General features: G+C 42.4%; 1 protein-coding gene across 16 annotated transcripts in view; it reads left to right on the top strand.

Annotated features, from left to right (window-relative positions):
- Nucleotides 1-24,984, top strand: part of MTSS1 (MTSS I-BAR domain containing 1) — a 126,063-nt gene extending 101,079 nt beyond the window's left edge. For 3 of the 16 annotated variants that reach the window (XM_077188801.1, XM_077188794.1, XM_077188813.1), the window contains 8 exons: nucleotides 4,701-4,858; nucleotides 6,099-6,206; nucleotides 7,160-7,257; nucleotides 9,216-9,426; nucleotides 18,107-18,301; nucleotides 20,358-20,522; nucleotides 20,842-21,004; nucleotides 22,054-24,984. In XM_077188801.1, the coding sequence (XP_077044916.1) occupies nucleotides 4,701-4,858; nucleotides 6,099-6,206; nucleotides 7,160-7,257; nucleotides 9,216-9,426; nucleotides 18,107-18,301; nucleotides 20,358-20,522; nucleotides 20,842-21,004; nucleotides 22,054-22,739 (1,784 nt within the window). In that variant the 3' untranslated portion in view covers nucleotides 22,740-24,984. Of the gene's footprint in view, nucleotides 1-4,700; nucleotides 4,859-6,098; nucleotides 6,207-7,159; nucleotides 7,258-9,215; nucleotides 9,427-16,985; nucleotides 17,106-18,106; nucleotides 18,302-20,357; nucleotides 20,523-20,841; nucleotides 21,005-22,053 lie in introns of all 16 variants that reach the window. The other 13 variants (XM_077188817.1, XM_077188806.1, XM_077188851.1 and 10 more) reach the window with 8 other exon arrangements.

The raw sequence follows: 24,984 nt of genomic DNA, 5'->3' as shown, positions 1-24,984 counted from the left end.
CTGGGGAAAGGGTTGGAATTCAGCATCACAGTTGTCTCCTGTTGCCTGATCACATCTCAAGTATGTTTAAATTGGGATGCTGTTTCAGCTATTTTGCAAATTTAAAGTAGCTGCCTTGGAATCCCGTTGTGAATGAAGCATGGTGTTTCTGAATCTGAGCAAAGGACTCATACCTGCACTTATAAATGTAGTGATGGAGGTGTTGCCTTTGGGAGAAGCCTGAATTGATTAAATCAGCAAGCTCTCAAACAAGGTGTCTCCACTGGGCTCCTGGAGCTGGGCCTTATTGAGGCTGCTGCTTGTCCATTTTTTGAAACCACATATTGTGGTTTTCCTGGTTTGTAATTCAATCTAGAAATGCTATTTGGCAACTTGTAGCTTTTCTGTTAAGGCAGAACTTGGCACTTTTGAACATGAGCAGCTGACTCAGATCTCCAGTAGCCAAAGGAAAGACGCGGATTTGGTTTCTGAAGGAGTCTGAGGTTAATCCCAGTTATGAGGTTTATGGTGGCAGAATTCTTCTGTTCTCAGCACAGATACATATTAGTTCATTTGTTTGCTTTACTGTGCAGAACTTAAAGGAGGTTGTTCATTCTGACAGCTGGAGCAGGTGTGCTCTTGTAAAGAGGATGGTTTGGGAATGACTGCCATGGAGCCTACTTTGATTGTACAAGTAGAGGTGTACTCAGCATTATCTCATGTAAATTCTGCCACTCTGTCAAGTGTCCAGTATTGAATATTCAAGTTTTGTGCAGATGCTTTAAAAAGTGTCTTTCTGTGAGGACATGGAAAACAGTAATTTCACCAATATTTGCTGCATTGCATTGTCAATAACAGCAGTAACTTTAGCAGTCCAACTTGCACAGAGAGAATTTAAAAATTGTTTGGTGTTGCTGAGAGTTTTGCTAGTATGTCCTATAAAATATAGGCATGAAATTGGGTTGAAAATTGGATTTGCCTTTTCCTTTTTCCCTAATATTTTTCCTTCATCAACGTTTTTTGAACAATAGTTATTTAAGAAATTGCATGAGGCTTTTAGCCAGGATTCACACAAAACACTGTAAAATGCAAGTTCTGTTGCATGTTGGTCCTTTAAAGCCCTTGCATGTCACGGTAATGATGTAAAGCACCTGCTGTGAGGATGGCATTGAGACTGTCCTTGAAGAAGCAGCAGATCCATGTTACTTTTGATGAGCAATTCAGCTCCCTGCACTTGATGAGCTGTCACTTGCCTGTGTCCAGGTGCCGGTCACCAGGCTGTTGGAGCATGGTGTTGTTGGGGAATTCAGTCCACAACTTCTGGTCTTGCATTTGTGCTCCTCTCTGCATCACCAGAGCTCCTCTTTGAGAGAGGCTGGATTTGAATTCCTCCTCAGTGTTCAGGTTGTTGACTTGTTCTTCTGGGTGCAGCTGGACACGCTCTGCAGAGCCATCCCTACCTCCTGTTCATGTCAGGCTGATTCAGACCAGTGACCTGTGACTACACTGGATGCTTTTGACCATTGCTATTGCTGATTGCTGTGGTGGGTCACTCAAACCTGCCTGCAGCTGGGGTAGGAGTGTCCTTCCAGGTGCACTTCCACAGCTACTGCATGATAAGACTCTTCTGGAACTATCTTATGTCATTGTGGTAGTTGTGTTGGTTTGGAAGTGTTTTGGAATGCATAACCTAAAGGCCAGAGAATGTGGGCTGGAGGGAATAATCACTTGCTGATATTCTTCATGAAAGTGTGTCTTGTGACCACAGCAAAAATACTGCAATCAAAAATACTGCTTTGGCCATTAACCTTCTCCTTGTTGTTCAAGGGGGAAAAAAAACTGCATTGCTCTCCAGTGGTCAATATTTCTTTCTGAGATAAGTAGCAGATTTAAATCAGTGAAGACCCAGGGTGTCTGAGGAGCAGAAGTGGTCAGCAGTTGGCCCTCACACCTTTGCTGTTCTCTGGGTGTAGGAGTGCTGCTGTGGGGATGTGCTCTGCTCTGCTTAGCAAAGGAAACTGCTTCAATTAGGCAGAGATCTCATCCCTCAGATTTCCTGAGCTGAGTGCAGCTGGCGATTCAGGGAGTGGGAAGAGCCATGCCTGCTTTCAGAAGACTTGCTAGATTGATGTCTGCATTGTGGAGCTTTCAAAGGATGTTGATAAAGCTTTCCTCCTCCTAAAAGATGATTTAGGAGAAGTCACCAGGAGAGAGCTGTATTCATCTGTAAACATCTGACTTCAGAGCTTCATCTAAATGATTCACCTAAGCTTGTTTCCTGCTCTGAATTGTACCTGAGACAGCTTCTGTGTTTTCATAGACTATCCAAATGCCCCTGAGCATAAAAACAGGTCTGTGAAAATACTGGTGAGAAGCTGTGTGTCTGTTACTGTACTGACTCACTGGAAGAAATAAAATGGAAATTTTGTAGAGGTACAGAGGAAGTTGGAGAGTGGTGCAGTTTTACACATGCTTTGACCAAAGAGTTAAAATACCAGCATTATTATGAACATATGAACATTATCCTCATAACTTTGTTGAATTGAGTGAATTACACAGGTGCAAATGGAGTTTATTCTTGCCCCAGGTTTTGGCTGCTCTTGTTTATCTGGTCCAAGATGTCCTGCTCTAAGGTCCACAGAAAGTACCAAAGTTGACTGTAATTGAACCCACTTTGTCAGTGGTGTCCAGTTGCTTTTTAAGTGTGTATGTTCTCACTGCATAGGCAAATGCATTTAAAAAGGATTTACTGCATTATGTGCATGATTGTGGTGGAGCAGCTGAATGTTTATAGCAGTTCTGCAGAGCCAAACTAATGAGTGTTTCATTTAGTTTGCAGCTAATATATTTTGCACTTGGTACATCCATGGTAGTGAGCCAGTATCTAGGCTTGAACAACAGGTAGTTTTTTTACCCACTGTAATTCCAGGCAGCACTCAGGACCTGACCAATGATGCAAGTTTCTGTTTCCTAAAGAATTTGAAAGAACATCTCCAGAGAAGTAGGAAATGTTTAACCACTGCATCTGATGGCAGAGTATGGGGAGGGCCTGAAATGTACAGAGTGGTCTTGAAGCAGAAGGCCCAGTTTGTTTCCTGAGAGTGACAGAGAAAAAGGCACAGGACCTTCAGGGAGGTACCCAAAGCTCTGCTATAACTTACTTCTGGTAGATGCTGATTTTGATGGAGGAAGCAGAGGACCTTCAGACTATGTTCTTCTTAAAGTTTATTTACTTCCAAGTTAAGTAAGTTTTATGACCACATTAGAGCAGCCAGACTGATCTGCAGGATCAGACACTGCTGGAAGTTTGGTACTAGGTGCCCTTGGCAGTGACCGTGTCCATGTTGCACTGCATGTGATTCTTCCAGGATCCATTGCACAGCTCTGCATGTGGGTGTCAGTGCATTTTACCTGGACTATGTCTAACTCTGCAGAGATTTTGATATATCCAGCCTGTGATTCCACTAAGCCAGTGTGATTCTCTTTGCTTCCATCGCTGCTCCCTTTTCCTGCAGCTCTGGCTGTGTATCAGTGCAGGGAGGCTGATGGCTTTGCCTTGCTCTGGAGTATTAAGGAAATACATATGTAAGGCAAAGGTTTTTCCTTTTTAAGCCTGACATTGAGTCATCTGCATTGTGTACTACACACATAAAGAGACCTTTTTCCTCTTGCTCTTAGCTTTAAATCCTCTGTGCAGAAAGGTTATCATCCAAATAATTGATTTTGGGTAGCTGCTTGTAACTCACCCACGATTTTTTCAGTGTTATCTTCCGAGTAGTTAAATTGCATGTGATGGCATTTCTGGGAGATTTGCAACAAATTTATACAACTGAGGTCCTTTAAAATATTTAGGGGTGTAAGCTGCATGAAAACATCTTGCAACTGCAACATTATTGGTTATAGTATATCTAAGCATCAGCTCTTAATTCCTAGAGGAATATTTTTTTGGCATCATGCAGCGTAAGCAGTCAACACAGAATAAGGTACTGAGCTGTCACGGGAAGTTCTTGTATTATGAGTTGACTGTAATTAACACATTGAAGCTTTTCATTGCAAAACATTGGAATTTAATTGTATCCATTGACATATTTTGGACATATATCTATATATACATATGTAAAAAAAATAAATATATGTAATCTAGTTGAGAAATTTTGTTTAGTTTGGGCTCTGGAATGAAGAAAATGGTTTCAACAGTTGGTTTGTGCAGAGTACTTGAATCTGGTGGTCCAATGATCAGTAACATGTCCATAGTAACATTTTGTATAGGAGATTGATTCATTCATTTAATGAATCCACAAAATTCTCATTAGGACCTTGTTAGGCACAAATGCAAGAGGGCAGAGGAGTACACCTGGGCTAGTGATTTGTACTCTCCCAGTTAGTAAGATGTTGGTTTTCAGCAAGGATGATGTGAAGAGTTTCTACAGCTAATGCTCTGATAAAGTCCTTATTTAAAATGCTGTCTTTGGCTTGTTGAAACCTTTTGAATTGAGCTGGATTTCTGTTCTGTGCAAGAAGGGAAAAAAATAAATGCTTTGAAGTGCTTGATTTAATTGAGGGGGGAAACATCCTTACTGATTTGAATTAAGGGAAAATGCTGCTTGAGACTCAAATTGCAAAAGCACAATCCAGCAGCAATGCTGGCTGAAAATAATGTCATCTTCTCTGGAGAGGCACAGTTTTGACAATATGTGCTCTTGATTGTTTCCTGCATACAGGACGGGGTGACATTCAGCCTCAGCTGGATAGTGCTTTACAAGATGTCAATGATAAGTACCTGCTGCTTGAAGAAACCGAGAAGCAAGCTGTCAGGAAAGCTCTGATCGAGGAGCGCGGTCGATTCTGCGCTTTCATCTCCATGCTGCGCCCTGTGATCGTAAGCGCTCTTCGTTTTCACTCAGTACAATGCACAGATTAGATAAGTGGCCAGAAGCCTCTGAAGAGAGTATCTCATTGTGTCTTAGGAATTAATTTCTAGAGCCATAATACAGCCTGTATCTCTCTCTGTCTAGCAAGTGGTGAGAGTTGGGGCCTTTCTTGTAGGCACTTGGAGTAATTCACCAATGGAAAACACTGAACACCTTCAAGGTGACTGATGGGTAAACAAAGACTGAAGTCAGTTTGTGTTCTTTCTGCATTCCAGCCTGAGACATTGCAAATGCAGCTTTTTCCACTGCTTTCCTTCTTAACATCACATTTTAATATAAATCCTCCTTATCCTACTCCAGTGCTAGGACTGATAAATGTTTCAAGACCTCCCCTGGGTATATAATGACATTATCTGACAAATTGCAGGCTGCTTCCATGCAGTTTTCTGATAGCTCCTTTTCTTCTACATGACAGTTTTTTAGTTCATTGGAAAGGTTTGGGTAAATTTTCATCATCTCAGGTAGTCTGAAGCCCGACAAAGAATTATTCATGGCTTTGTGCAAGTGAGGTGCATTTCTGAAGGGTCACCAACCTACTGGGAAAATGTTCCCAGTGCTTGTTTACAAAGAGCATCAGTCTCAACAGAAAACCATTGTTAGAGAATTAGAAAAGTCATGGCTGAGTCAGGAGGAGGTGAATTCCAGACTGAGAGGACCTGGAAGAAATGGTAGCTGAGGAATTACTGTGGTAGTTTACAGTGTGGGAATCATCATCTGAGTTAGCTGTCAAAGTAATTTCAGCCAGAATCAATCATAGATGTATTAATGCTCTGTATTTCTATAATGCCTTTAACTTAACTATTAAAAACTATGAGTTTAACCCCTGTTTACACTCAAGCTTAAAATTGTTAGGACACATTAATGAGTGTACATCGAACAGTTAGGTAATTGTCAAGTGCAGCAAAACTGACACTCTCTCTAAAGATCACAGAAAGAAGGCTGAGACTTATTTATCTTGTTGATGAGATAAAAAATTTCTGGGGTTTGGAATTTACAGCAATCTTAAAGTAGTTACAAAACTCTAAATTAATATTTTCTACCTTTCATAGTTACTTAATGTAGAAAGAAAATACAGCTCCACTGGGCATCCCCACAATCATCAGCAAAATTATAAAGGTCATATATTGTGTTACAGGTGTGATTTTTAAAACCAAGGCTGTGGTTATCCTGGCTTGCTTTTCTTTTCAGGAAGAAGAAATATCAATGCTAGGAGAAATAACCCATTTGCAAACCATATCAGATGACCTGAAAAGTCTCACCATGGATCCACACAAATTGCCATCCTCGAGTGAACAGGTTAGATCTTGTTACCTGAAAAACATTTTATTTGTGGCTTGCATCACTTTTGTGTTGTGAGGAATATTGACTACTAGTATTTAGTGGTTTAATGTGATGTTTTGTAGAAGCTTTTCAGCAGCAAGGTCATTTTTAACATGAGGAATTTAGGAAAAAACCCAATCTTGTTGTGAAAATTTGTTTTCAGGGGCTGAGTGCCCCTAAAATATTTGGTGAGAACAGAGTGAAGTGGTAGCAGTAACACTTTGAGGGGTATGAAGATGCCCAATTTCTGTGGAGAGTATTTGAGAAATGAGTGTCATCTCCTTGCCCTACCTTTGAGCATCCCTGTGTTTTTGTAGTCACAAAGTTGCTGGGGTTGTGTGGCTTGGTGGAGTCTAACATTTGAGCATTTTTCCATGCTGTCCTTAAAATGCATAGGAAAATGTGTGTCATTAAATGAATCCAAATAGGACATTTGTCTGCAGCCCTGCTGTGTGAACTCAGTTTTTTTGTCATACTTTATAATCACCTTATCATTGACACAGAAGTGTAAAGCTGTGTTGTGGTTGAATACTGAATCTTCAGTTAATTGTTTAAAATGTTAAAGTACTTCAGCTCAAAGGCTGTAATAATTTTTAAGTCAAAACAAACAAAAGAAACAAAACCCGGAAAAGCTTCCTTAATGCAAAAAATAAATCTCCAATTTACTTCCTAAAAGTTTTTTTTCCATTCAGATCTGAACTTTCTTTCTGTGGTGGCAGCCTTAGTGTTGAAGTATGCTAATATACCAGGAAAGCCAAGGATGAAACTGACTCACCTGTGTGATACAGCATAATTTTGGAAAAGAACTGAGACTCAATTGGCACTGAAAGTTTGTGGCAGGGATGAATGCTGTGTGACAAGCAGATGCTTTCTTTTAATAGGGTGAATTTTTTTCCACATCCTTGATGCTATTGATTATCTTTCATCAGGTAATTTTAGATTTGAAAGGTTCTGATTACAGCTGGTCTTACCAGACTCCTCCATCCTCTCCCAGTACTACAATGTCCAGAAAATCTAGTGTTTGCAGGTAAGTCAATTGGTAATATTTATTTTTAACCTGTTTGGGGGCAAAAGGAGGCAAGTTCAGACTGTGAAATGGATTTGTATACATTCTTAAATCTTAAATAGCAAGTCTTAGTACAACAGTACCTCATGGTCTTTACTCATTTCAGTATGTGCTGGGGATATTAAAAAGGATGGGCAGGACTGAACAACTTTTGAATTCAACACAACTTGGAGATACTTTTGATTCAGTTCTCTTGAATCCATTTTGGATCAAAGAGCAGATTGTACTGATCTAAACTCTTGAGATTGTCCATTCATAATTTCCTTTTCTGTTTTTCATGTGATGACTTTTTAGATTATTCTAAGTAGCTGTTACTAATCAGTAAGTTAAACTATTTGAAAAGGGGAAAAACATCCTTGACAATTGCCCTATCAATCTGGTAGATGGAAATGCTTTTTTGATACAAGTTTTTTTGACTATTTAATGCTGTCTAATGCTGTCCTGAAATATGTTGAAACACTGGATTCTGTCTATGCTTTCTCTGTAAAAACTGTTTTCTCTCATAAAACAGTTTATTAGCATGTTGCCCCCATATCCTGGTGTCCACATTTACTCTTTCCTTTTACTGAAAAGGAAGATACCCTGTTGTGTATTCTGCTCAACACCTCTCTAGCTTCTCTCAAATTATTACCTTTCAGTTTGCTTTATGAGCTATGTTCTGCAGGTTCCCTGTGTATGAGCAAAGTTACCTACAGCATGTCAGAGCAAGTGAACACAACTTCTATGCACCTACTTGTCTCTGCATGCAGATATATATAAAAAAGTCAGTATTTTATATATATATATGTGAAAATGTGTATATTTAGAGCAATGAGCACAGGCTTAAAGATGCAATATCCTGAAGCTATAAAAGAAAATGGCAAAAAAAAACCCCAAAAATTCATCATCTCTTCCTAATCAAATTCATCTTCTTGTACCTGTATGGCACAGACTGATGTGTGTGGGTAAAACAAAGCAGAGCTCCTCTTGCTCTGCTCCCTGCTGACTTGCAGGGTGTGTGTAGGTGGTGTTGGTGCACAGGAGGTGCAGCCTCACCTGTGCATCTTTTAGAGCCATCCTCAGGCCAGGCTGCTGCCAGTGCAGCAGGGAGCTGCCATCAGATTGGTACATCCTGCTAGTCCTGCTCAGCCACCCCAGCAGGAAATTCCCAAGCTCCCACATTGTGGCTGGCATGTATGGATTCTGAGGATTAAAAATCAGTCTCTTCCTTTGAAAAATCACTGTGGTTTGTTTTAATGGATATTAATTTTGGGGTTTCATTCTCTGGTTGTCCTTGTTACTGACTAAAGCTCCATACCCAATGGCTTGGCTTCACTCCATGTGCTGTCCTGTGTTTTATCTAGTAGGAAGCCTTCAAGTGAGCAAAACGTGTCCCAGGTACTCTGAAGTGTGGGGGGTTGGTGGTGCTTTCAGAAGTCTCACACACTGTCCTGCTGGCTGTCTGCAGCAGCATGCCCAGGGGCAGACTTTTAGATGAACTCCAGTGTCTTTGGTCCCCCTGCTAGAAATGCCATTGACAATCTGGTCCAGCTGTGAGTCAGAAATAGGAGAGAACCATCAGCAGACTCGTTCTGAGCAAGTGCCATGCTCAGGGAGGACATGTAGCAATTCCTTCATCCCTAACCTGAGTTTGAAGTCTGAGTGGTTAAGATTTGATCATTTGAATGACACTCAAGATAAAATGCCATTTTCTGTCTGGTCACCAGGGATACTGCAGCTGCTTATGGTTCTTCACTGATATATATGTGCATATATATATATATATATTTAATTTGTCAACATTTTTCTTTTCCGGTTTATGCTGCCTGTTGCTAGAGACATGTGGAATGTTAATTGTACTGTATATGGGTCTCTCCCCACCCCACCCTTGTGTCTTTTCCTCTCCCCTTTCCTTTCTGTGTTCCTTTTGTCTCTCACAGCAGTCTGAACAGCGTTAACAGTAGTGATTCCCGCTCCAGTGGCTCGCACTCGCACTCACCTAGTTCACACTATCGCTATCGCAGCTCCAATCTGCCTCAGCAGGCACCCATGAGGCTGTCCAGTGTGTCCTCCCATGATTCTGGATTCATGTCCCAGGATGCTTTCCAGTCCAAATCGCCATCCCCCATGCCACCAGAAGCACCTAACCAGGTACGTGCAAGCATGAGAACACAAACCTGAGTGTGAGCTGGACTCTCTAACTTGGCTCACCTTTCAGAAAAAGGAGCTGGTGTGGTTTTGGGGTACCTGGAGTCAGTTTAAACATTGAGGGTAAGGGTTGTCTCAGTGCATTTCGTTTATCTAAAAGTTGGGCCTCTAGCTGGAGTGATTTAAGCTGCTTTGGCATAAAAGGGATGAGTTGCTCTTGGGCTGTACAGTTTTCCCTCTGGTCCTGGAGGGAGCCTAGATGCCTAACTTTGAGATAAATACAGACAACCAAGAGCAAGAAGACCCACCTTATATGAGGGAATAATATTCACTTTACCCACTGAATTTACTAGTTAATATCCTGCACAGGTTGCAAGTGGTTAATATCTGGTGGCTCTTTGTTGTTTAATGGGCAAATATTGATGCCAGAACATCCTTTTGACAGCCATAGTACTGATGCTGGTGCCTTTGGCATTAGAGACACTTCTTTAATTCCTCCTCTGCAATGGGTCTGGGATACTCTAAATGCTACCAGCATTATCATATGGAATTTGTTTTGCCATTTTTTATGACACCTATTTCTGTGGATAGACTTGAATTTTGGACTCTCACTTGAGAACCTTGCAGAAATAAGGTTTCTGCATGAAAATGGGAGGTATTATTAATTCTTCATGGAACTCATAAGAAATGAGTTTTTGTGTAGTCACAGATTATAACTTCATATTATCCTGAAGCCAGTCACATGGAGAGGATTTCCCTACAAATATAAGCAAACTGAGCATTTTTGGGTCTGCAGAAGGAAGCTGCTACTCTGTTGATGGCATCCTTCCTCTAAAAACTCACTGGCCATCTGCAGGCAGAGATTTGCAATGCTCTGTGGCCTGTATCTTTCAGCACCTGAATTTTCTTTGCTGTTTTTTGAGGATTTTTTTTAAGAAACCCCACAGCAACTGTAATATTTTTAATCAAGGCTGAATTGCCTTCTCACATTATAAATCCCATTGAAAATTTACCTACAAACTGAAAAGGACCTAGTATCCTGTTGTTGAGTATTACTTTAATACACCCTGAGGTCACTGGAGAAAAACTGTCTTTTACTTCAAAAATGTAGTTGCACTCCTTTTTACATGTTGAGGAGTAGGTAGTTATAGGCATGGTTGGGGAGTGTTAATCCTCATAGTCAGCAAATGTTAGTGGTTATCAAGTGTCACCTGCCCATGGAAACCACCCTAGACCACCTTTGATAGCACACAGACCCTTGCCTTTTGCAGAACATTTACTAAGTAGTACCCTTAGAGAAATTTTTAAAGTATCATCCAAAACAACACTGGTTCTTTTAGGCTTGGAACACATTCTCAAGGGAAACTCAATGGTTTTAAAATTTATTTCCTTCTTTCATTTTAATAGAAATGTTTTCTTTTCAAATGATACCTCTTCTGTCCCGAGTCTGGACACAGCAGCTTTTTTTTATAGATGACATCCTGAAGAACTTTGTGCACACTAATAAAATGAATGTTTTGTTTAGATTGGCTATGGCTAACCTAAGTGAAATGCAAAAAAGTAAATGAGCAATAATAAAGTAAACTGGAATAGTAACAAGGTAAGGAAGCTGACTTTTAAGATACATACATCAGTTACACATGCTAGCATCATCTTTGGTTTTCATAGTATCCACTGCACCTGCATAAAAGGGCAGTAATCCACATGATGATGCTGTGTTTGCAGACAAGGATGTAAATTTGCAATTGCTCTTAGCATGAAAAAAACCAACACCTCTCTTTGCAAATTCCCCTGTTAAACAGAGGAGAGAACTTAGGCTGGTGTTAGGTGGCAGAACATCCTGAAAGTCGATGGGAGTCACGCTGATTTACACCAGCTAAGTTCATATGCTTTCACTTCATTTTAGAAACTCTCCATAAGGTTGCAAACTGATCCAAGCAACCCTTGAGCTTTTCATGAGCTGTAGAAGGCTGCAGCAGTGTCACAAGTGTAGTGTGTTGGTATAACAAATAGGTATGTGCTCTGTATGTCTCTGGTTCTGTTTACCTTTACACAGAGGAAAAGGTAACAGATCATTGCCTGGCTGCTTCATCTTTGCTTAAGTGTCTTGCTTTGTATGTTCAGCACTAAGTAAATTGTGTGTGTTGTGCTGACAGGTGACTGTGAGCTGAGCAGGAGCTGTTCAGTGGGCAACATCACCCGTGTTGTGTGTCTCTAACCAACTGACAGATCTCCCTGGGGCTGTGCTTGGTGCTGGGTGGGAGGAGGCTGCTGCTCTGTCTCAAGCACTGATGACATTGTTTCTAGTAGTGACACTGAGAGGCAGAAAAGCAAGCTCTGGAACCAGCAAAGGAGAATAAAAGCTGTATATTTCATGCAGGTGGACACTTTGATGGTGTTTGCTAGGTACATGCTGTGGCATATGTTGGATCAACAAAGCCCTTTTTCATTTGATGAGTTTTAGAAAAAAAAGTAGAAGGGGGCCATGTATAATTCCATATTATAGGAATGTGAATATATGAGTTCTGTGAAGCTATAATGTATATAAGCTCACCTATATTTTAGGCAAGCGTCACTGAAAACTAAATTGAATTTCCTCAAAATCACAGATGGGGGGTGGGGAGTTGGTGGGAATCTCAAACAAAGAGTAACTGGAGATTGAAAGAAGATACAGACCATACCAGAGGAGAGAAGTCTGACAAAATGAAGATTGCTTTCCAGCCTGTAGTTGTTAGTAAGAGTAGTAAGTGTTTACTGTTATCACACTTAGCATAGAGGATAGGAAAAAGAGCAATTACAAAACCAGACTGCTCTTTCACTGGTGTGTGAGGAGCACCTCTCTGCAGTTGCTGGGAGTAAAAGTGTTAGCCTGTAGCACATGGCTGTACATGAGGGAAGGTCACTGTAAAAGGCTTTAATCCTAATTAAAAGGGTACATTTGGGTGTAGCTGAACAGCTGGAAAAGCATCACAGGTCTCTTTCTGGAGTGGAACAGTTTCTTTAAATGCCAGGTGTAAGGTCAGGCATGGCCAGCATTGCCCATGACACACAGTGACCTCATACAAAGCCCTTCTGGCAGAGCTGCTGGAAGCACAGAGTGGCTCCTGGCTGGGCATTGGATGTGGCTGCTGCTGCTAAACCCACACCTTGCCCTGTGTGGTAGACAAACTGAGGCCTGGGAGTGTCTGTGATCACATGGTGTGATAGGAGTATAGTGATGTTTGATGCAGGGCATGATAATAGGAGGATCCACTGGATTTGAAGTGAACATGTAGGGAAGCACTTACACAGCTGGATTTTACAGGCTCCTTGTGACTTCACGGAGGTGAAAGCAAAAGGAGAGAAAGAAGCAGATGAAGATAAAAATGTTGATACGCTGTCAGACAGCAGAGAGATAAGTCTTTACTGTTAGAATGATCTGGAAAGCACTTTCCCTAAACAGTGGAGGGAAACTGAATGTGAAGTTGCTTCTGCATGTACAGGTTATAAAGCTAGAAAGATCCTGCTTTTGAGTAGATTCTATTGCTTGAAATAGCTGCAAGTTAGAATAGGGGAAATATATTGTTACAGCTGTTCAGTTTTCCATTTAAATTAGGAAATGCTTCCAAATCAGACCTTAAAAGAAATCCCAAAACAGAAGAAAAAAACCTATCAAAAGCAAACAAACAAAACAAAACCCAAAAATCAAGTTGAAACTGAAACACATCTGTAACTTATCACCAGATACTTGTTTCTTCTAAAATTCCTTTTCTAAGTTACTTCACAATAGTTTGTCCCTGACTAGAAAGATGAATACAGAGATATTTATCTAGAGTCAGTAGAGGCAGATTCCTGGAAATTAGACAAATTCAGGAGGTGACCTTGAGTCAGTATCCAGAGCTTTTCTAAAAGTAGCTGAGCCCATCTTCCACTGGCTCTAGAGGGACATTGGACCATGCTCATCATTAGGATTTGGTCTCCTGGGAAACCCTTGTCCAGGAATCTCTGTCTCCTGTTTGAGAACAGGAGAGGGTTAAGAAAGCAATGCCATGTCTGAGTGGAAAACATAGCAAACAAAGGATGCAAGTAATCCAAGATAACCATGGTCCTTTTATAGGTTAGTAGGACAGCAGATGGAAAATATAATTGTACAGTCCAGTAGCTCAGAAAATCTTTCTTTTATATCCCTGCTGGCACTTATACATACCACACCAAGCAGTGGGACACTATCCATGGCTCGTCTGAGAAACCAGAGACCAAGCTACACTTGTCCAAATGTACATTTGGGGCACTGCTTGTCACTGCAGACCATAAAGCTTTAGCTTTAAACTGTTAATTTTAAGCTTTTTCTCAGAAGAGATAATTTTAGAACAGAGCAGAACTGCCATTATTGCAGCTGTGGGAAAAAAAAAACAAACAGCTAAAATGGAAGAACTGATTTTAAAAATTATTCAAACAAAACAGTCATTTTAAAAAAGGAGTCTACTAAAGCAAGGTGAAAAAGGTCTGATAGTCAAACTTCTCACACCATGGGCTGGGAAGTAGAAATTGGTCTGCCCTGTGTGTGTGCTCCCAGGAGAGGGTGTGCCAAGGCTTGTTCATCTAGAACAAGCACTCCAAAGCCTGGGACTCTTTGCCCAAGCAGCAGTTGTGCAGTTTCTGTTTTCAGTCCCTCATGGACTTTATGGTAAGAAGGGAAGTCTGTCCTTCCCACACCTGGCTGGAGCCATTCAGGACTGGCTCTCCAGTCTGACCCGAGCATCCTTTGACCTGCTGCCAGTCAATGTTTTCCTTGTGCTTTTCCTTTAGGAGTTCAGTATTCTTCTGCCTCCCTCTCCATTGCTGGAATCCTTTTTTAGCAAGACCAGAGATTCCCTGTCTCTGTGCCTTGCACGTTTCTGAAGATGAGGAGACCCTGTTTCTGTACCACCACCTCTTGCATTTCCATCAGCTTCCGGGATGTTTTCCCCATGGCATCTTGGTTCAGCCTCTGTCCAGCTTTTCTTGCTGAAAACAGACACACTGAATTAGTGGGAGAGTCCTTTTTGTCATCTTTTTTTCATTTTGGAGGAGTCATTTTATTAAAAAAATAAGTTCACCAATTCCAGTCTTTTCCCCCCATACTTTTCATCTTCAGAATCTGCATTTTTGACCTTATATAATGCATCTTTTTTGGTAATAAGCCTCATTTATTAGCTCCCTCTACTGTTACATGCCAAAACCTTGTGAAATTTCTGTCTTGTGAACACTAATAGTGTATTAAATGTAAATTCCCAAGTTCTTACTTGTCACCCCTGGGGCATCTGTAGAAAACAAGGTAGCATGGGAGGTGCTGTGCTTGGCATTCAGACCCCTCCTATCTCTCCTGCCATGTGCAGAGCATGCAGACCCTGGAGGGTCATTCAGGCCATAAGTAGGAGGTTTCAGAAAGTATTTTCTGTAATTCTGTTTTTCTGTCTTGTTTTTTTTTTTTCCTGGCTAAACCATAACAATGGTGTGAGTATTCTCCTGAGAGCTTCTTTTGCTGAAGTACCTGGAATGTCAGGCAGAATTCTGGAGTTTAGTGTAAAAGCTAGTTTTCTATAATGTGTTTTTCTCTAGGGACAGAGGCAATAGTCTCATGTCCATGGTTATGACTGATGGCAGAGTCAACTGCAGCTCATCTTCATCAGTATTCTTATTTTTAGAGGCTTTTTTCCTGTAAAAGGAGTTGCATTAAATCAAGAATGTGACAAGTTCCACTAAATATCATGCCACTGCATCATCAGGTACACTACTTCACTGCTGTCCTTAACAGCAATGTGTCATTTGTTGCTGTTCCCTCTGATTGTACCTTCACCTCAACTCTTCCTGCCCTTTGAATACAAGCCTTGTTAGCTGAGCAGAGTTGCAACCTAAGCACATTTGACAGGTCACCTTCAGATCATCTCGTGTCAGCATAGGGTGGCATGAGTGTTATTTCTATAAAATACTCCATCACTCTACATGCTTTTTAAAATTTTAGAAGCCTTTGCAAACTTTCACTTAAATCACAGTTTACCAGTAAGCTCAAGATCCTGATACTGTGTTGACTTATCAGCTGCCCCAGCAACCTTCACCAAAATCCTTATGGTGACAGTGTTCCATCCTGGGACACCTACATTTCCTTCTACCCAGGTGCTGGCTGTAATTACCCATCTGTAGCTCCTGGTGAGCAGTGAGACAACTTGTGGGTTTTAGGAGAAGTTACTCCCCTACACTGCCTCATACCCAGCTGTCCTTCTATTGCAAACTCACCCCAGATCTTATCTAAGTTTAACTGGGCAATTTTACTTCAGGTGACATTTCCCTTCCTCTGCAACATGTCATTCCTTGAAATCGCTGTCTTTTCTACACAAACGGGATGCAGCAGCACATTCTCTCTGCTGTCATAAAACACCTTTTATAGACTTGTTTCACAGGTCCTTGGCTACTAAAGGATGAATAGGTTCTGCTAGTGTTGGATTTCTGAGAGTGAACAGAGCTCAGTACTACCCTGACAACTCTGCCAGTGTTCCTGACCACGTCCAAGTTCTCGGTTGGACCTGGACACACATCCCCGCAGAGCAGGATGCCACTTCCGAGGGGGAGATGTGGAAGAGCATTGTAGTTGGTAAAATGGTTCATGTGGTTATTCACCTTGGCCTTTGTGCAGTTGAATTAGATGCTGTTGTAGAGGTCTGACAGCAGCAAAGGTACATAAAGGTGTGCACTGAAAATTGGAGAAGTTCCTAGGTAGGAGCAAAATGTTTGATGTGTTCAGTGGACATTTTGTGTCCTGCATTTTCCTTTACTCTCCATCCAAGTCCCTGGTATTTTCTGCCTCAGCAGTTGGGAGAAGGCAGGTGGCAAGCACATGCCAGCACTTGTGCCCTCAGCAGAGTGCATGTACCTTCCTGCTGGCTGCTGGGCAGGAGGGTTTGAGTCAGAGTGCTCTTGGTGTATGCATCCTACCTGCAGAGGCACATGCATACAGGTCATGCACTTTGGAAACCTCCAGTTTTGGTAAGTATCACTTCTTTCTCTGTTCCATAATACTTGAACTCAGGTGAGCTTTTCACAAGCACTTTTGCAGATCAGAATGTATGAGAACTTGTGAATGTAAGTGATGTTCGCTACTCCATGTTTTAAATCTAAACTTTGTGTCTTTGAATTACTGATGATCTGCTTTTCTGTATAAATCAGTTGTCTCAGTATACTGCATGTTTGGACCACAGGTGCCCTCAGGTCCCTCAGCTTCTTGCTCTGAGACAGCAGCAGAATTGAGATGCTGAAATTGCAATGAGGAGTTGAGGTCTCTGCCTCAATCCCTCATTCCTAAGCAGTGTGGCAAGTTCTCGCATTAAGCAAATGGCTTCTTTTTTTTTCATAGATTTCATGAACATTAGCAATAGTTTTGAGCAGTTTCTAATTGATCTTTAAAATCCTAACCCTTTGCTTCTCTCATCCTTCCCTCTCCTGTGTGTCTCTGTGTATGTGCTTTTTGTCTTTTTGTTTGTGATTTTTTTCGTTTCTGGTGGCTTGTGTATCCTTTCCCTGCATTGCGGTGCTGTTTTATGCTGCAGAACTCGTCCAGCTCTGCCTCTTCAGAAGCCTCTGAAACCTGCCAGTCAGTGAGCGAGTGCAGTTCCCCCACCTCAGTCAGCTCAGGCTCCACCATGGGGGCTTGGGCCTCCACAGATAAGGTGAAAAACTTCATCTCCAAGACATACAAACCTACTAGCTCGTTATCCAAACCCTGCAACATTTTGACAAAACCTCCATGCATGGGATGCAGCCAGGATTCCTCTTTGTGGGGATGAGACCAGGAACTGCTGCACGCTCCCTTAGATGTCAATATGTTTGAATAAAAACCACAATTGCCTTTGAACTAGCTACTGGGAGAAGCTACAAATTGGGCATTTTACAGAGGTCGTTTTCTAAGAGAAGGTCATTTTCCAGCTTTTCTACTCAAAGAGATTGTGGAATGCTGTCCAAATCCAGCTGGTTGCCTGACCAAAAGCACCTTGCCCAGGTTGTGCTGTTTGTGGCTTCTCCCATCTCTCCCATTAGGTAGCATACTTTACACTGATTATTGGTTGTTTTTTTTTTTTACCAAAAAGGAAATCAAAATAGACATGGTTGGAATAAATTACATGGGATACACTCTAAATTGGGGGAGGAAGTGATAGCAGTCTCCTTTCTCATCTGGTAAATCCTTGCTGTTGGTTTTTGTTGTTTTGTTCTTTCATATCATCACACAGCCAGAACATGTCATGTTTGAAGGCTTTATGCTTTTCCTCTCTGTCCAGCTACACTACAGACTAAATACCACCAATGCAAATGACTTCAGGATTGGAAAAGTTCTTTTTCTATGTCCAGAGTCTGCAGGGTACCTAAATTGCAAAGGCTTTTTCACAGTGTGCTGCTTTCATGGACAGAAGGAAAAGCTGCTCAGCCTGGAGACAATGACCGCTAGATTGATGCCTGAAATTTGTTATAGATAACAGTTTTCAGGTGATCTCACTTTTCACAAACATTGTATCAATTTTCTGGTTTTTATTTGCAGCAAATTGAAGAATTTCCTTTCTTTTGTTTTAAGATACAGATATTTTCTCCCTAGAACATCAGTCACAGTGTATTTTCGTGTTCATCCTGTTTATATTAATTTCTCTGTTTTTGTTTTTTTTATTTGTTTCATTTCCAGTTGTCTAATGGGTTTTATCACTGTAGTTTATCAAGTGACCCATCCGTAGCTTCAGTTGGTGCAGGTCCTTTCCCTCATTTCCCGCCTGTCTCCCGCGCGTGGACTCGGGCTCCCTCAGCCCTCCTTCCAGACTACGTTCATTATTACACCATTGGGCCAGGCATGTTGCCATCATCTAAGATCCCTAGCTGGAAGGTTTGTGTTCCTTTTGTTGTGGCAGTCCTCACCTCCTCATACCAACAGCATGCACACAGCAGTTGTTGCTCCCTTTCGGTCCGTGTAATTCCTGGGTGATTTGCTCTCTTTGGTATCACTCTGAATGGGCACTGCATGGTGAAAATCACACCTAAAATCTGGTTGTGGGTATTTCTGAATGACCTTGTGCATTCTGGCACCAACTGAAACATACCAAAGCTGACAACATCTAGGTAGGAAGGAATAATTTAGCTCTGAAACATTGGTGAAAACACCTGGGCTCTATTTAGGGGAGGAAAAAAGTTTATTTATCATGGTCAAAATGCTCACTTGAGCAGGGAAGGGCATGCAGTTGTTTCAGTGGGACCATACATTGGACAGCCTGATGTTCTCCCTGTGGCTGTAGGCAGGCTCACTCTCCTAGATCCAGCTGGAGTGGTTTAAGAAGGTGCTCAGCACCAGGTAAACCCAAGTGGTGACTGAAGCTTTATTGTCACAGTCTGGATGTGCTCACCCAGCTAGCTCATTTTGCTCTCTTGGGGAGACCACCAAAAAAGAGTGCAGTATCTTCTCTCAGTTGCTCCAGCTGGATCTGCAGGGATTTTACTTGGCATCAAAACATGTCTGCTCTGCTAGAGCCTGAAAGTTCATCCCTGCCAGGTGGTTCCCCTGGGAGACTCTGCCCTAGAGCAAAGGGGGAAGGTCTCTTGTCTGTTGCTCTGGATCCTCAGCAGGGCTGATGTGCAGTCATCAGTCACTGTGCAGATTTTAAGTGCCTGTGGATGGTTGTGTAATACTGCATATGCACCACAGGACCCATGTATATACATCTAAATTGACATAACTTGTTACAGATGCCCCTACTCTCTTTCCAGCAGCTGGAGACTGTTGGGATACATCCAGGGTGGCCACAGTGGTGCTGGGGCTTCAGGGTCATTTGTTGTGTCTCTGCTAGAAGCTCTTTGCCAATCTCTTTCACAACAAAACACTATGAGAGCAGAGACACAGCTGTGAAGGCAAAGCAGAGTTTCACATGAGTTAACAAAACCAATACCTGTCTGTCCAAGGAGGTCTGTCAGTTCAGCAGCCTTGCACTTCTGGTTTCTTGGACTGAGACACCTCAAAAAGCCCGCAGTGTGGTCTTGGTCCATCATTAATTGTCCATCAGAAGGCTGTGGGAGGCTGCCCAGCAGGCAGCTGGGAGGGTTTGGGGCCCATTCTCATGCACTAGTTGTTCCTTCCATTTTTAAAGCAGCCTTTGTCTCAGTGAAGGAAAACTTTTAGGATTGGGATTGCCCCTGGAGCAGCTGGTGTTGGGGGTGCTGCTGCTTAGCACTGGTTCTGCATGCCAGCACAGGGCCTGGATCAGTCAAGCTCTTTGTGCGCAGCGTGTGGGTTCTGGACACCCTCAGGACTTTGCTTAATAGAGCCCCAAGTGAATACAGACCTCATGGCCTGAGGAATTTCTGTTTCAAATTTAGCACCAGTAATTCAGAGTGAGGTTAGTCTTTGTTCAGTACAGACTATCGTTATAAACTAGATTTCAGTTAGTAAGTAAAGTGAGAGATAACTCACAGTAACTTGCTCCACTAATGTGTATGAAAAATCTGTTCAAGCCTAATTTTTCAGAACTGAAGACATCTGTAACAGCATGTAATACTAGAACCTGTGTATACCTGGAACAGTTTCATCACTGATTGGACATTTATCTGTATCTTCTGCTGTGTGACAGTGATTTTTGTGCTCGAAATTCTGAAAATGTAGGCTTTGACACCATGGAAATGCATTTAGATAAAACTACAGTATCAAAATGTTAAATACCTTCACAGAAGAACATTTAGGTAGAATGGGAAATTTAGATTCCTTTTAATAAAGGAAATAGGTTTAATAAATGAGGATTTTTAATATCCTCAAAATTAATTCCTCACCTTATTCAGAAAGGCATATCCAGTTTGACACACAATCTGTTGCATTAAGATTGCCCTGTTGCATAGTTTTGCCTGTGATTTAGCACAGTTCCTGATGGAGGCTGTCCCTAACGAGCTGCTTTCCCCAGGACTGGGCCAAGCCGGGCCCGTACGATCAGCCCGTGGTGAACACGCTGCAGCGCCGCAAGGACAAGCGCGAGCCCGACGCCAACGGAGCCGCTCCCAGCGGAGCCCCCGCCGCCCCCGAGGAGCCACAGAGACCTCGGAGCATGACGGTGTCAGCTGCCACAAGGGTGAAGCTCTCATTTCACATACCCTCTTTGGTCTAAAGGAAATGGCCATGCTGGCTTTATGTTGTGTTTGTCTGGGAAGTGGTGCCGGTGTAGTCGGTGGGAACCATGCAGGCAGGAGGGAATGCGCTGTTGGGCACTGACTTTCATAGAGCAATGTACTCCAAAGAAGCATCTGTTCCCATGGCCAAGCTAATGGCTGGGCTCAGTCCTGCTGGATTATGATGGTGACAAGCTCCTGTGGGGAGGAGAGCTAGCTAAAAGTGGGTGAAGGTGACTGACCCTTCCAGGTGTAATGAGTCTCTCTCCTGTGTGTAAGCAGCAGGGTGAGGAGATGGAGGCCTGTGAGGAGCTGGCACTTGCTCTGTCCAGGGGGCTGCAGTTGGACACCCAGAGGAGCAGTCGGGATTCCTTGCAGTGCTCCAGTGGCTACAGCACCCAGACAACAACTCCGTGCTGTTCAGAGGACACGATCCCATCTCAAGGTACCCATTCAGGAGATGTTCCTTTCTAGAGCATTCCCACCCTGGCCATCACACACTCACCCCCTGGTGCAAGGAGCAGCTATCCCTTGCTGGCTTTGTAGGCAGCTGGGGAAGAAGGCTGGCATTGCTGTTAGGAAGATTTTTCCAGCTTGGAATGCAGCCTGGATTTATTAACTATACAGAAACCTGCACTACTGAATAGTGTACTGAACAATTGTATTTTCTTGTGCACCACTTCAGTGAGTTTCAGCCTAAGGATGCCACCAATTTAAAGAGGCTCCTGGAATTGTAAATGACACTGGTATTGCATCCAATACTTCTTAGGTCCTTTCTGAGCTATTGTCTCAGCAAATGCACACTCATGAGCTTTGCTGTCCTCAATCTGCTCTTGGTTTCCCTTTGTGACCTTTTATTTTCCTGCCTAGGTAGAAATGTTGTAATTGGAAAAAGACTCCATTGGAGACTTAGGCATAGCTAGAAAGCTGCAGTAAATTGTTGGGCTTTGTACCCTGTTTCAGAACAACAGCAAGCTGAGAGAGACCAGACTTGGTGTTTGCCAAGCCTTGTTTCCTCAGCACTTATGTGGAGAGGAAGGAACCCAGTGCAATTATTAAAGCTGAGGCTGAGTTTTCAGAGCTGACAGCTGGGATTTACTTTTGCAAAATAAACAAATTTGCTGCTAAAATCACTGGTACACAGTCCCCTGAACCCACTTGCCTAATCTAAAGTAGGTTTTTCAAGTATTTCTATCTACAAGTGGTGGCACGTGGCTTGTAGGTTTTGGTATCTTCATGTTGGTGACAAATATGGAGCTCGTTCTCTTTCACAAGAGCCACGGGGCCCCTGCAGCTGTAGGACTGATCTGCTGTGATGCCTTCAGGCATCAAATCTTGGTCACAGAACCTTGGACTTTCTTCCTTCTAAAGGTGGAAACTCCTTTCATTCTTACTGACTCCAGGCTTTTTTAGCTACCTGTCCGTACTTCAGACTTACTGACGCGACTCAGCTGTCTGCTCCAGCTTGATCCTAACTCTGTCTTTTGGCATCAGTTTCAGATTATGATTATTTCTCTGTGAGTGGTGACCAGGAGGCAGAACAACAGGAGTTTGACAAATCTTCCACCATCCCAAGAAACAGTGACATTAGCCAGTCCTATCGCAGAATGTTTCAAACCAAGCGTCCTGCTTCCACCGCAGGTCTGCCAACCACGCTGGGACCGGTCATGGCCACCCCCGGCGTCGCCACCATCCGACGGACGCCCTCCACCAAGCCCTCGGTCCGGCGCGGCACCATCGGCGGAGGCCCCATTCCCATCAAGACACCGGTGATCCCCGTCAAAACGCCAACTGTCCCCGATATCCCGGGGGGGCTGCCCGGTGCCCTCGCTGGGACAGAAGAGTGCCCCGAGCAAAGCCTGGAGTCTCCAGCAGCGGGAGAGGGCGGGCAGGCTGTCACCAGCGTGCCCTCGTGGAGCGGGCAGGCAGCTGTCAACCCTCCGGCGTCGGGCCAGAGAGCGGGCGCCGCCGAGGAGCAGAGGCAGGCGGTGCCCGAGGGCGAGGAGGGCGAGCGCGATGGGGTCGGCAGCCTGGCGCCCGCGGGGCCCGCGGAGCTGGAGCCCGGCGAGCTGAGCCCCGGCGATGCCCCGCAGGGGGAGGATATGCTCAACGCCATCCGGCGCGGCGTCAAGCTGAAGAAGACGACCACGAATGATCGCTCGGCGCCTCGTATTTCCTAGGAGAGGAGAAGCTGCCAGACTACTGAACGCCGAGGAGGAACTGTGAGAAAACGAATCTGTCTCTATCCATTCCAATCTGTAATCAGTGATTTTTTTAAGATACTCGGTAACAGACGGTCTGAAAGTACTCTAAAAGAGAAAACAAATGAAAGAGCATAGTAAGACATAATCTTCAGTGGTGTTTTAATTTGTAAATATCAATGATTTTGTTTCTGCATTTTTTTGATCTAAGTTACACTTTTAATTTTTTCTGAAGGTGCCAAATCCCATTTACCTTTTTTATAACTCTCTTTGTAAAGTTTTAAATCATAGAAGAAAAAAAAATTGTCGAGTAGTTAACTTCAGCAAATGAATTTAATGAAAATTTGGCTTTTTTGCAAGCTTTTGTAGAGCGCCTTGTAATAGTGAGGTTAAAAAATAGAACAATGGGACTTATTACAGTTTAAGTCAAACTATATGGAACGGATCGTCATTTAAGTATTTAAAAAAGTTTGAAAAGCAGGAATAAAAATTGACAATAAAGCAATATATAATGCAAGGAAGAAACCTGCAGTTGGTAGAGTTATTGGGGGGTAGTGGGGGAGGGAGATGCCATCAAAATAGCAGATGCTGTTGCACAAAAGTAGCCTAGTAGGATGAATTACTAGTAGCTTCATGGTAAATGCATCAGAATAAGCCATATTGGATTGCAGTGTTTTGTTTCTGTAGGGTGTTCTAAAAACTGAGTTTTTCCACATTTCTTTTTTGACTGCACAGCAGCAACTCTCAGTCACATGCATGCAGCCTTAACTGTGTAGGCTTGGTTCTTCCATCTTCACGTTTTGTTCCACTCATCCTTCCGCTGAATACAAACAAGGACAACAGGCTTAAGGCAGTTAAAAATGTGAAAACATTTGTAAAATGCAAGCAGGGAGTTCTTAAATGTTATCAAAATGCCTTTTTCTGACTGTGCCCAGCAGGCTGGGCACCTTAGAAAGCCCAACTATTTTGAGAAAACACTTAAAAATTTGACAGGTGAAACCAGCTTGTGATCTAATAAACTGCGAATGTTTCTTTCCAATACAGGGGCTTGTTTTTCTTAACTTCTTTTAAATGGCAGTTGATTGGCTTTTCTTAAATACCGAAAATAAAAGGGTTCAGGGGTGGGGGGTGGGGGGTGATACTGGCTTTTTGATAATACCGGGAGTCTGACCACTGTAATCTCTTTTTTTGTACTTTTAAGTAATGTTTTTTGGAACGCTATTGATAGAATCATTAAGAGTTGGATTTTTTCCTTAAAATAAAAGTAAGTTATTGCTGCAATACCAGTCTCCTAAAGCTGACAGAAATGTGCAGACCCCTTGGCATGACACGTGTTCCAGTCAAGGCAATCCAGAAGGATGTTGTCTGCCCACCCACATGTGGAGGGACACCAGACTCGCGGATCCAGGATTGTTCCAAAATGCACCAAATAACACACGTAAGGGGCTGGTTTCCACCACACACTGCAGATTTCTGTTGGCTCTAGACTTGCCTACATGACCTCTTATGCTTTAATACATAACTGCATTGGATGTGAAACTTCTAGTAACTGTGTAGTCACTGTGTTCTATATGACATTTTACACTGCTGTGCTTGCTAAACTTTTTTTTTTGTTATGGCTTAAAAGCAAAAAAAAAAAAGCATGATTCTTAGAAAATATTAAACCTTCCTTTCTTTGAAAAACAAGCTCCTTATTACAGAATATAATAAACAGTAGTGCCTGTGGTGTAGCCCACCAATCTTGATACAGTAGCTGATGCATTGTGCAAATGAGGCTTTGAGATGGTTTTTGCGTAAACAAAAACTGTTAGGAGATAATCTCAATAGTTAAAAGTGTTATTTAAACCTTTGAAATAAATGGATGTAACTGTACCCAAGTACAGCTTTTCACTTGTTTAGTTCTTAAACGTTAGTATAATCAGTAAAATTTAATATAAAATGTTGCCAAATTCAATGTAGAAAGAATGTGACAAAACACTTTGGATAGTTCTATTGTTTGTGTTTTTGCATATTGTAAAAGCAGTGTCACAGCTGAAAAATAAATTGTTTCTAATGGTAAATTATTGTGGTTTAGTTGCTAGTTTGTACTGAGAGTTGACCTCTCCCTGTGCAGTTTTTTGTTCTAAACTGGTATAAATAATTGCTGTAAGTGTGTCTCCCTTCTACATTGTAATGATTGCTTAAGCCTACATTATAAATAAAGAACTGCTGAAAAACTCCTGTA

Source organism: Agelaius phoeniceus, chromosome 1 (genome assembly GCF_051311805.1).
Source record: "Agelaius phoeniceus isolate bAgePho1 chromosome 1, bAgePho1.hap1, whole genome shotgun sequence".
NCBI classification, from domain to species: domain Eukaryota; kingdom Metazoa; phylum Chordata; class Aves; order Passeriformes; family Icteridae; genus Agelaius; species Agelaius phoeniceus.
The sequence above is the reverse complement of the archived record's forward strand: the minus strand, read 5'-3'. Positions and strand labels throughout refer to the sequence as shown.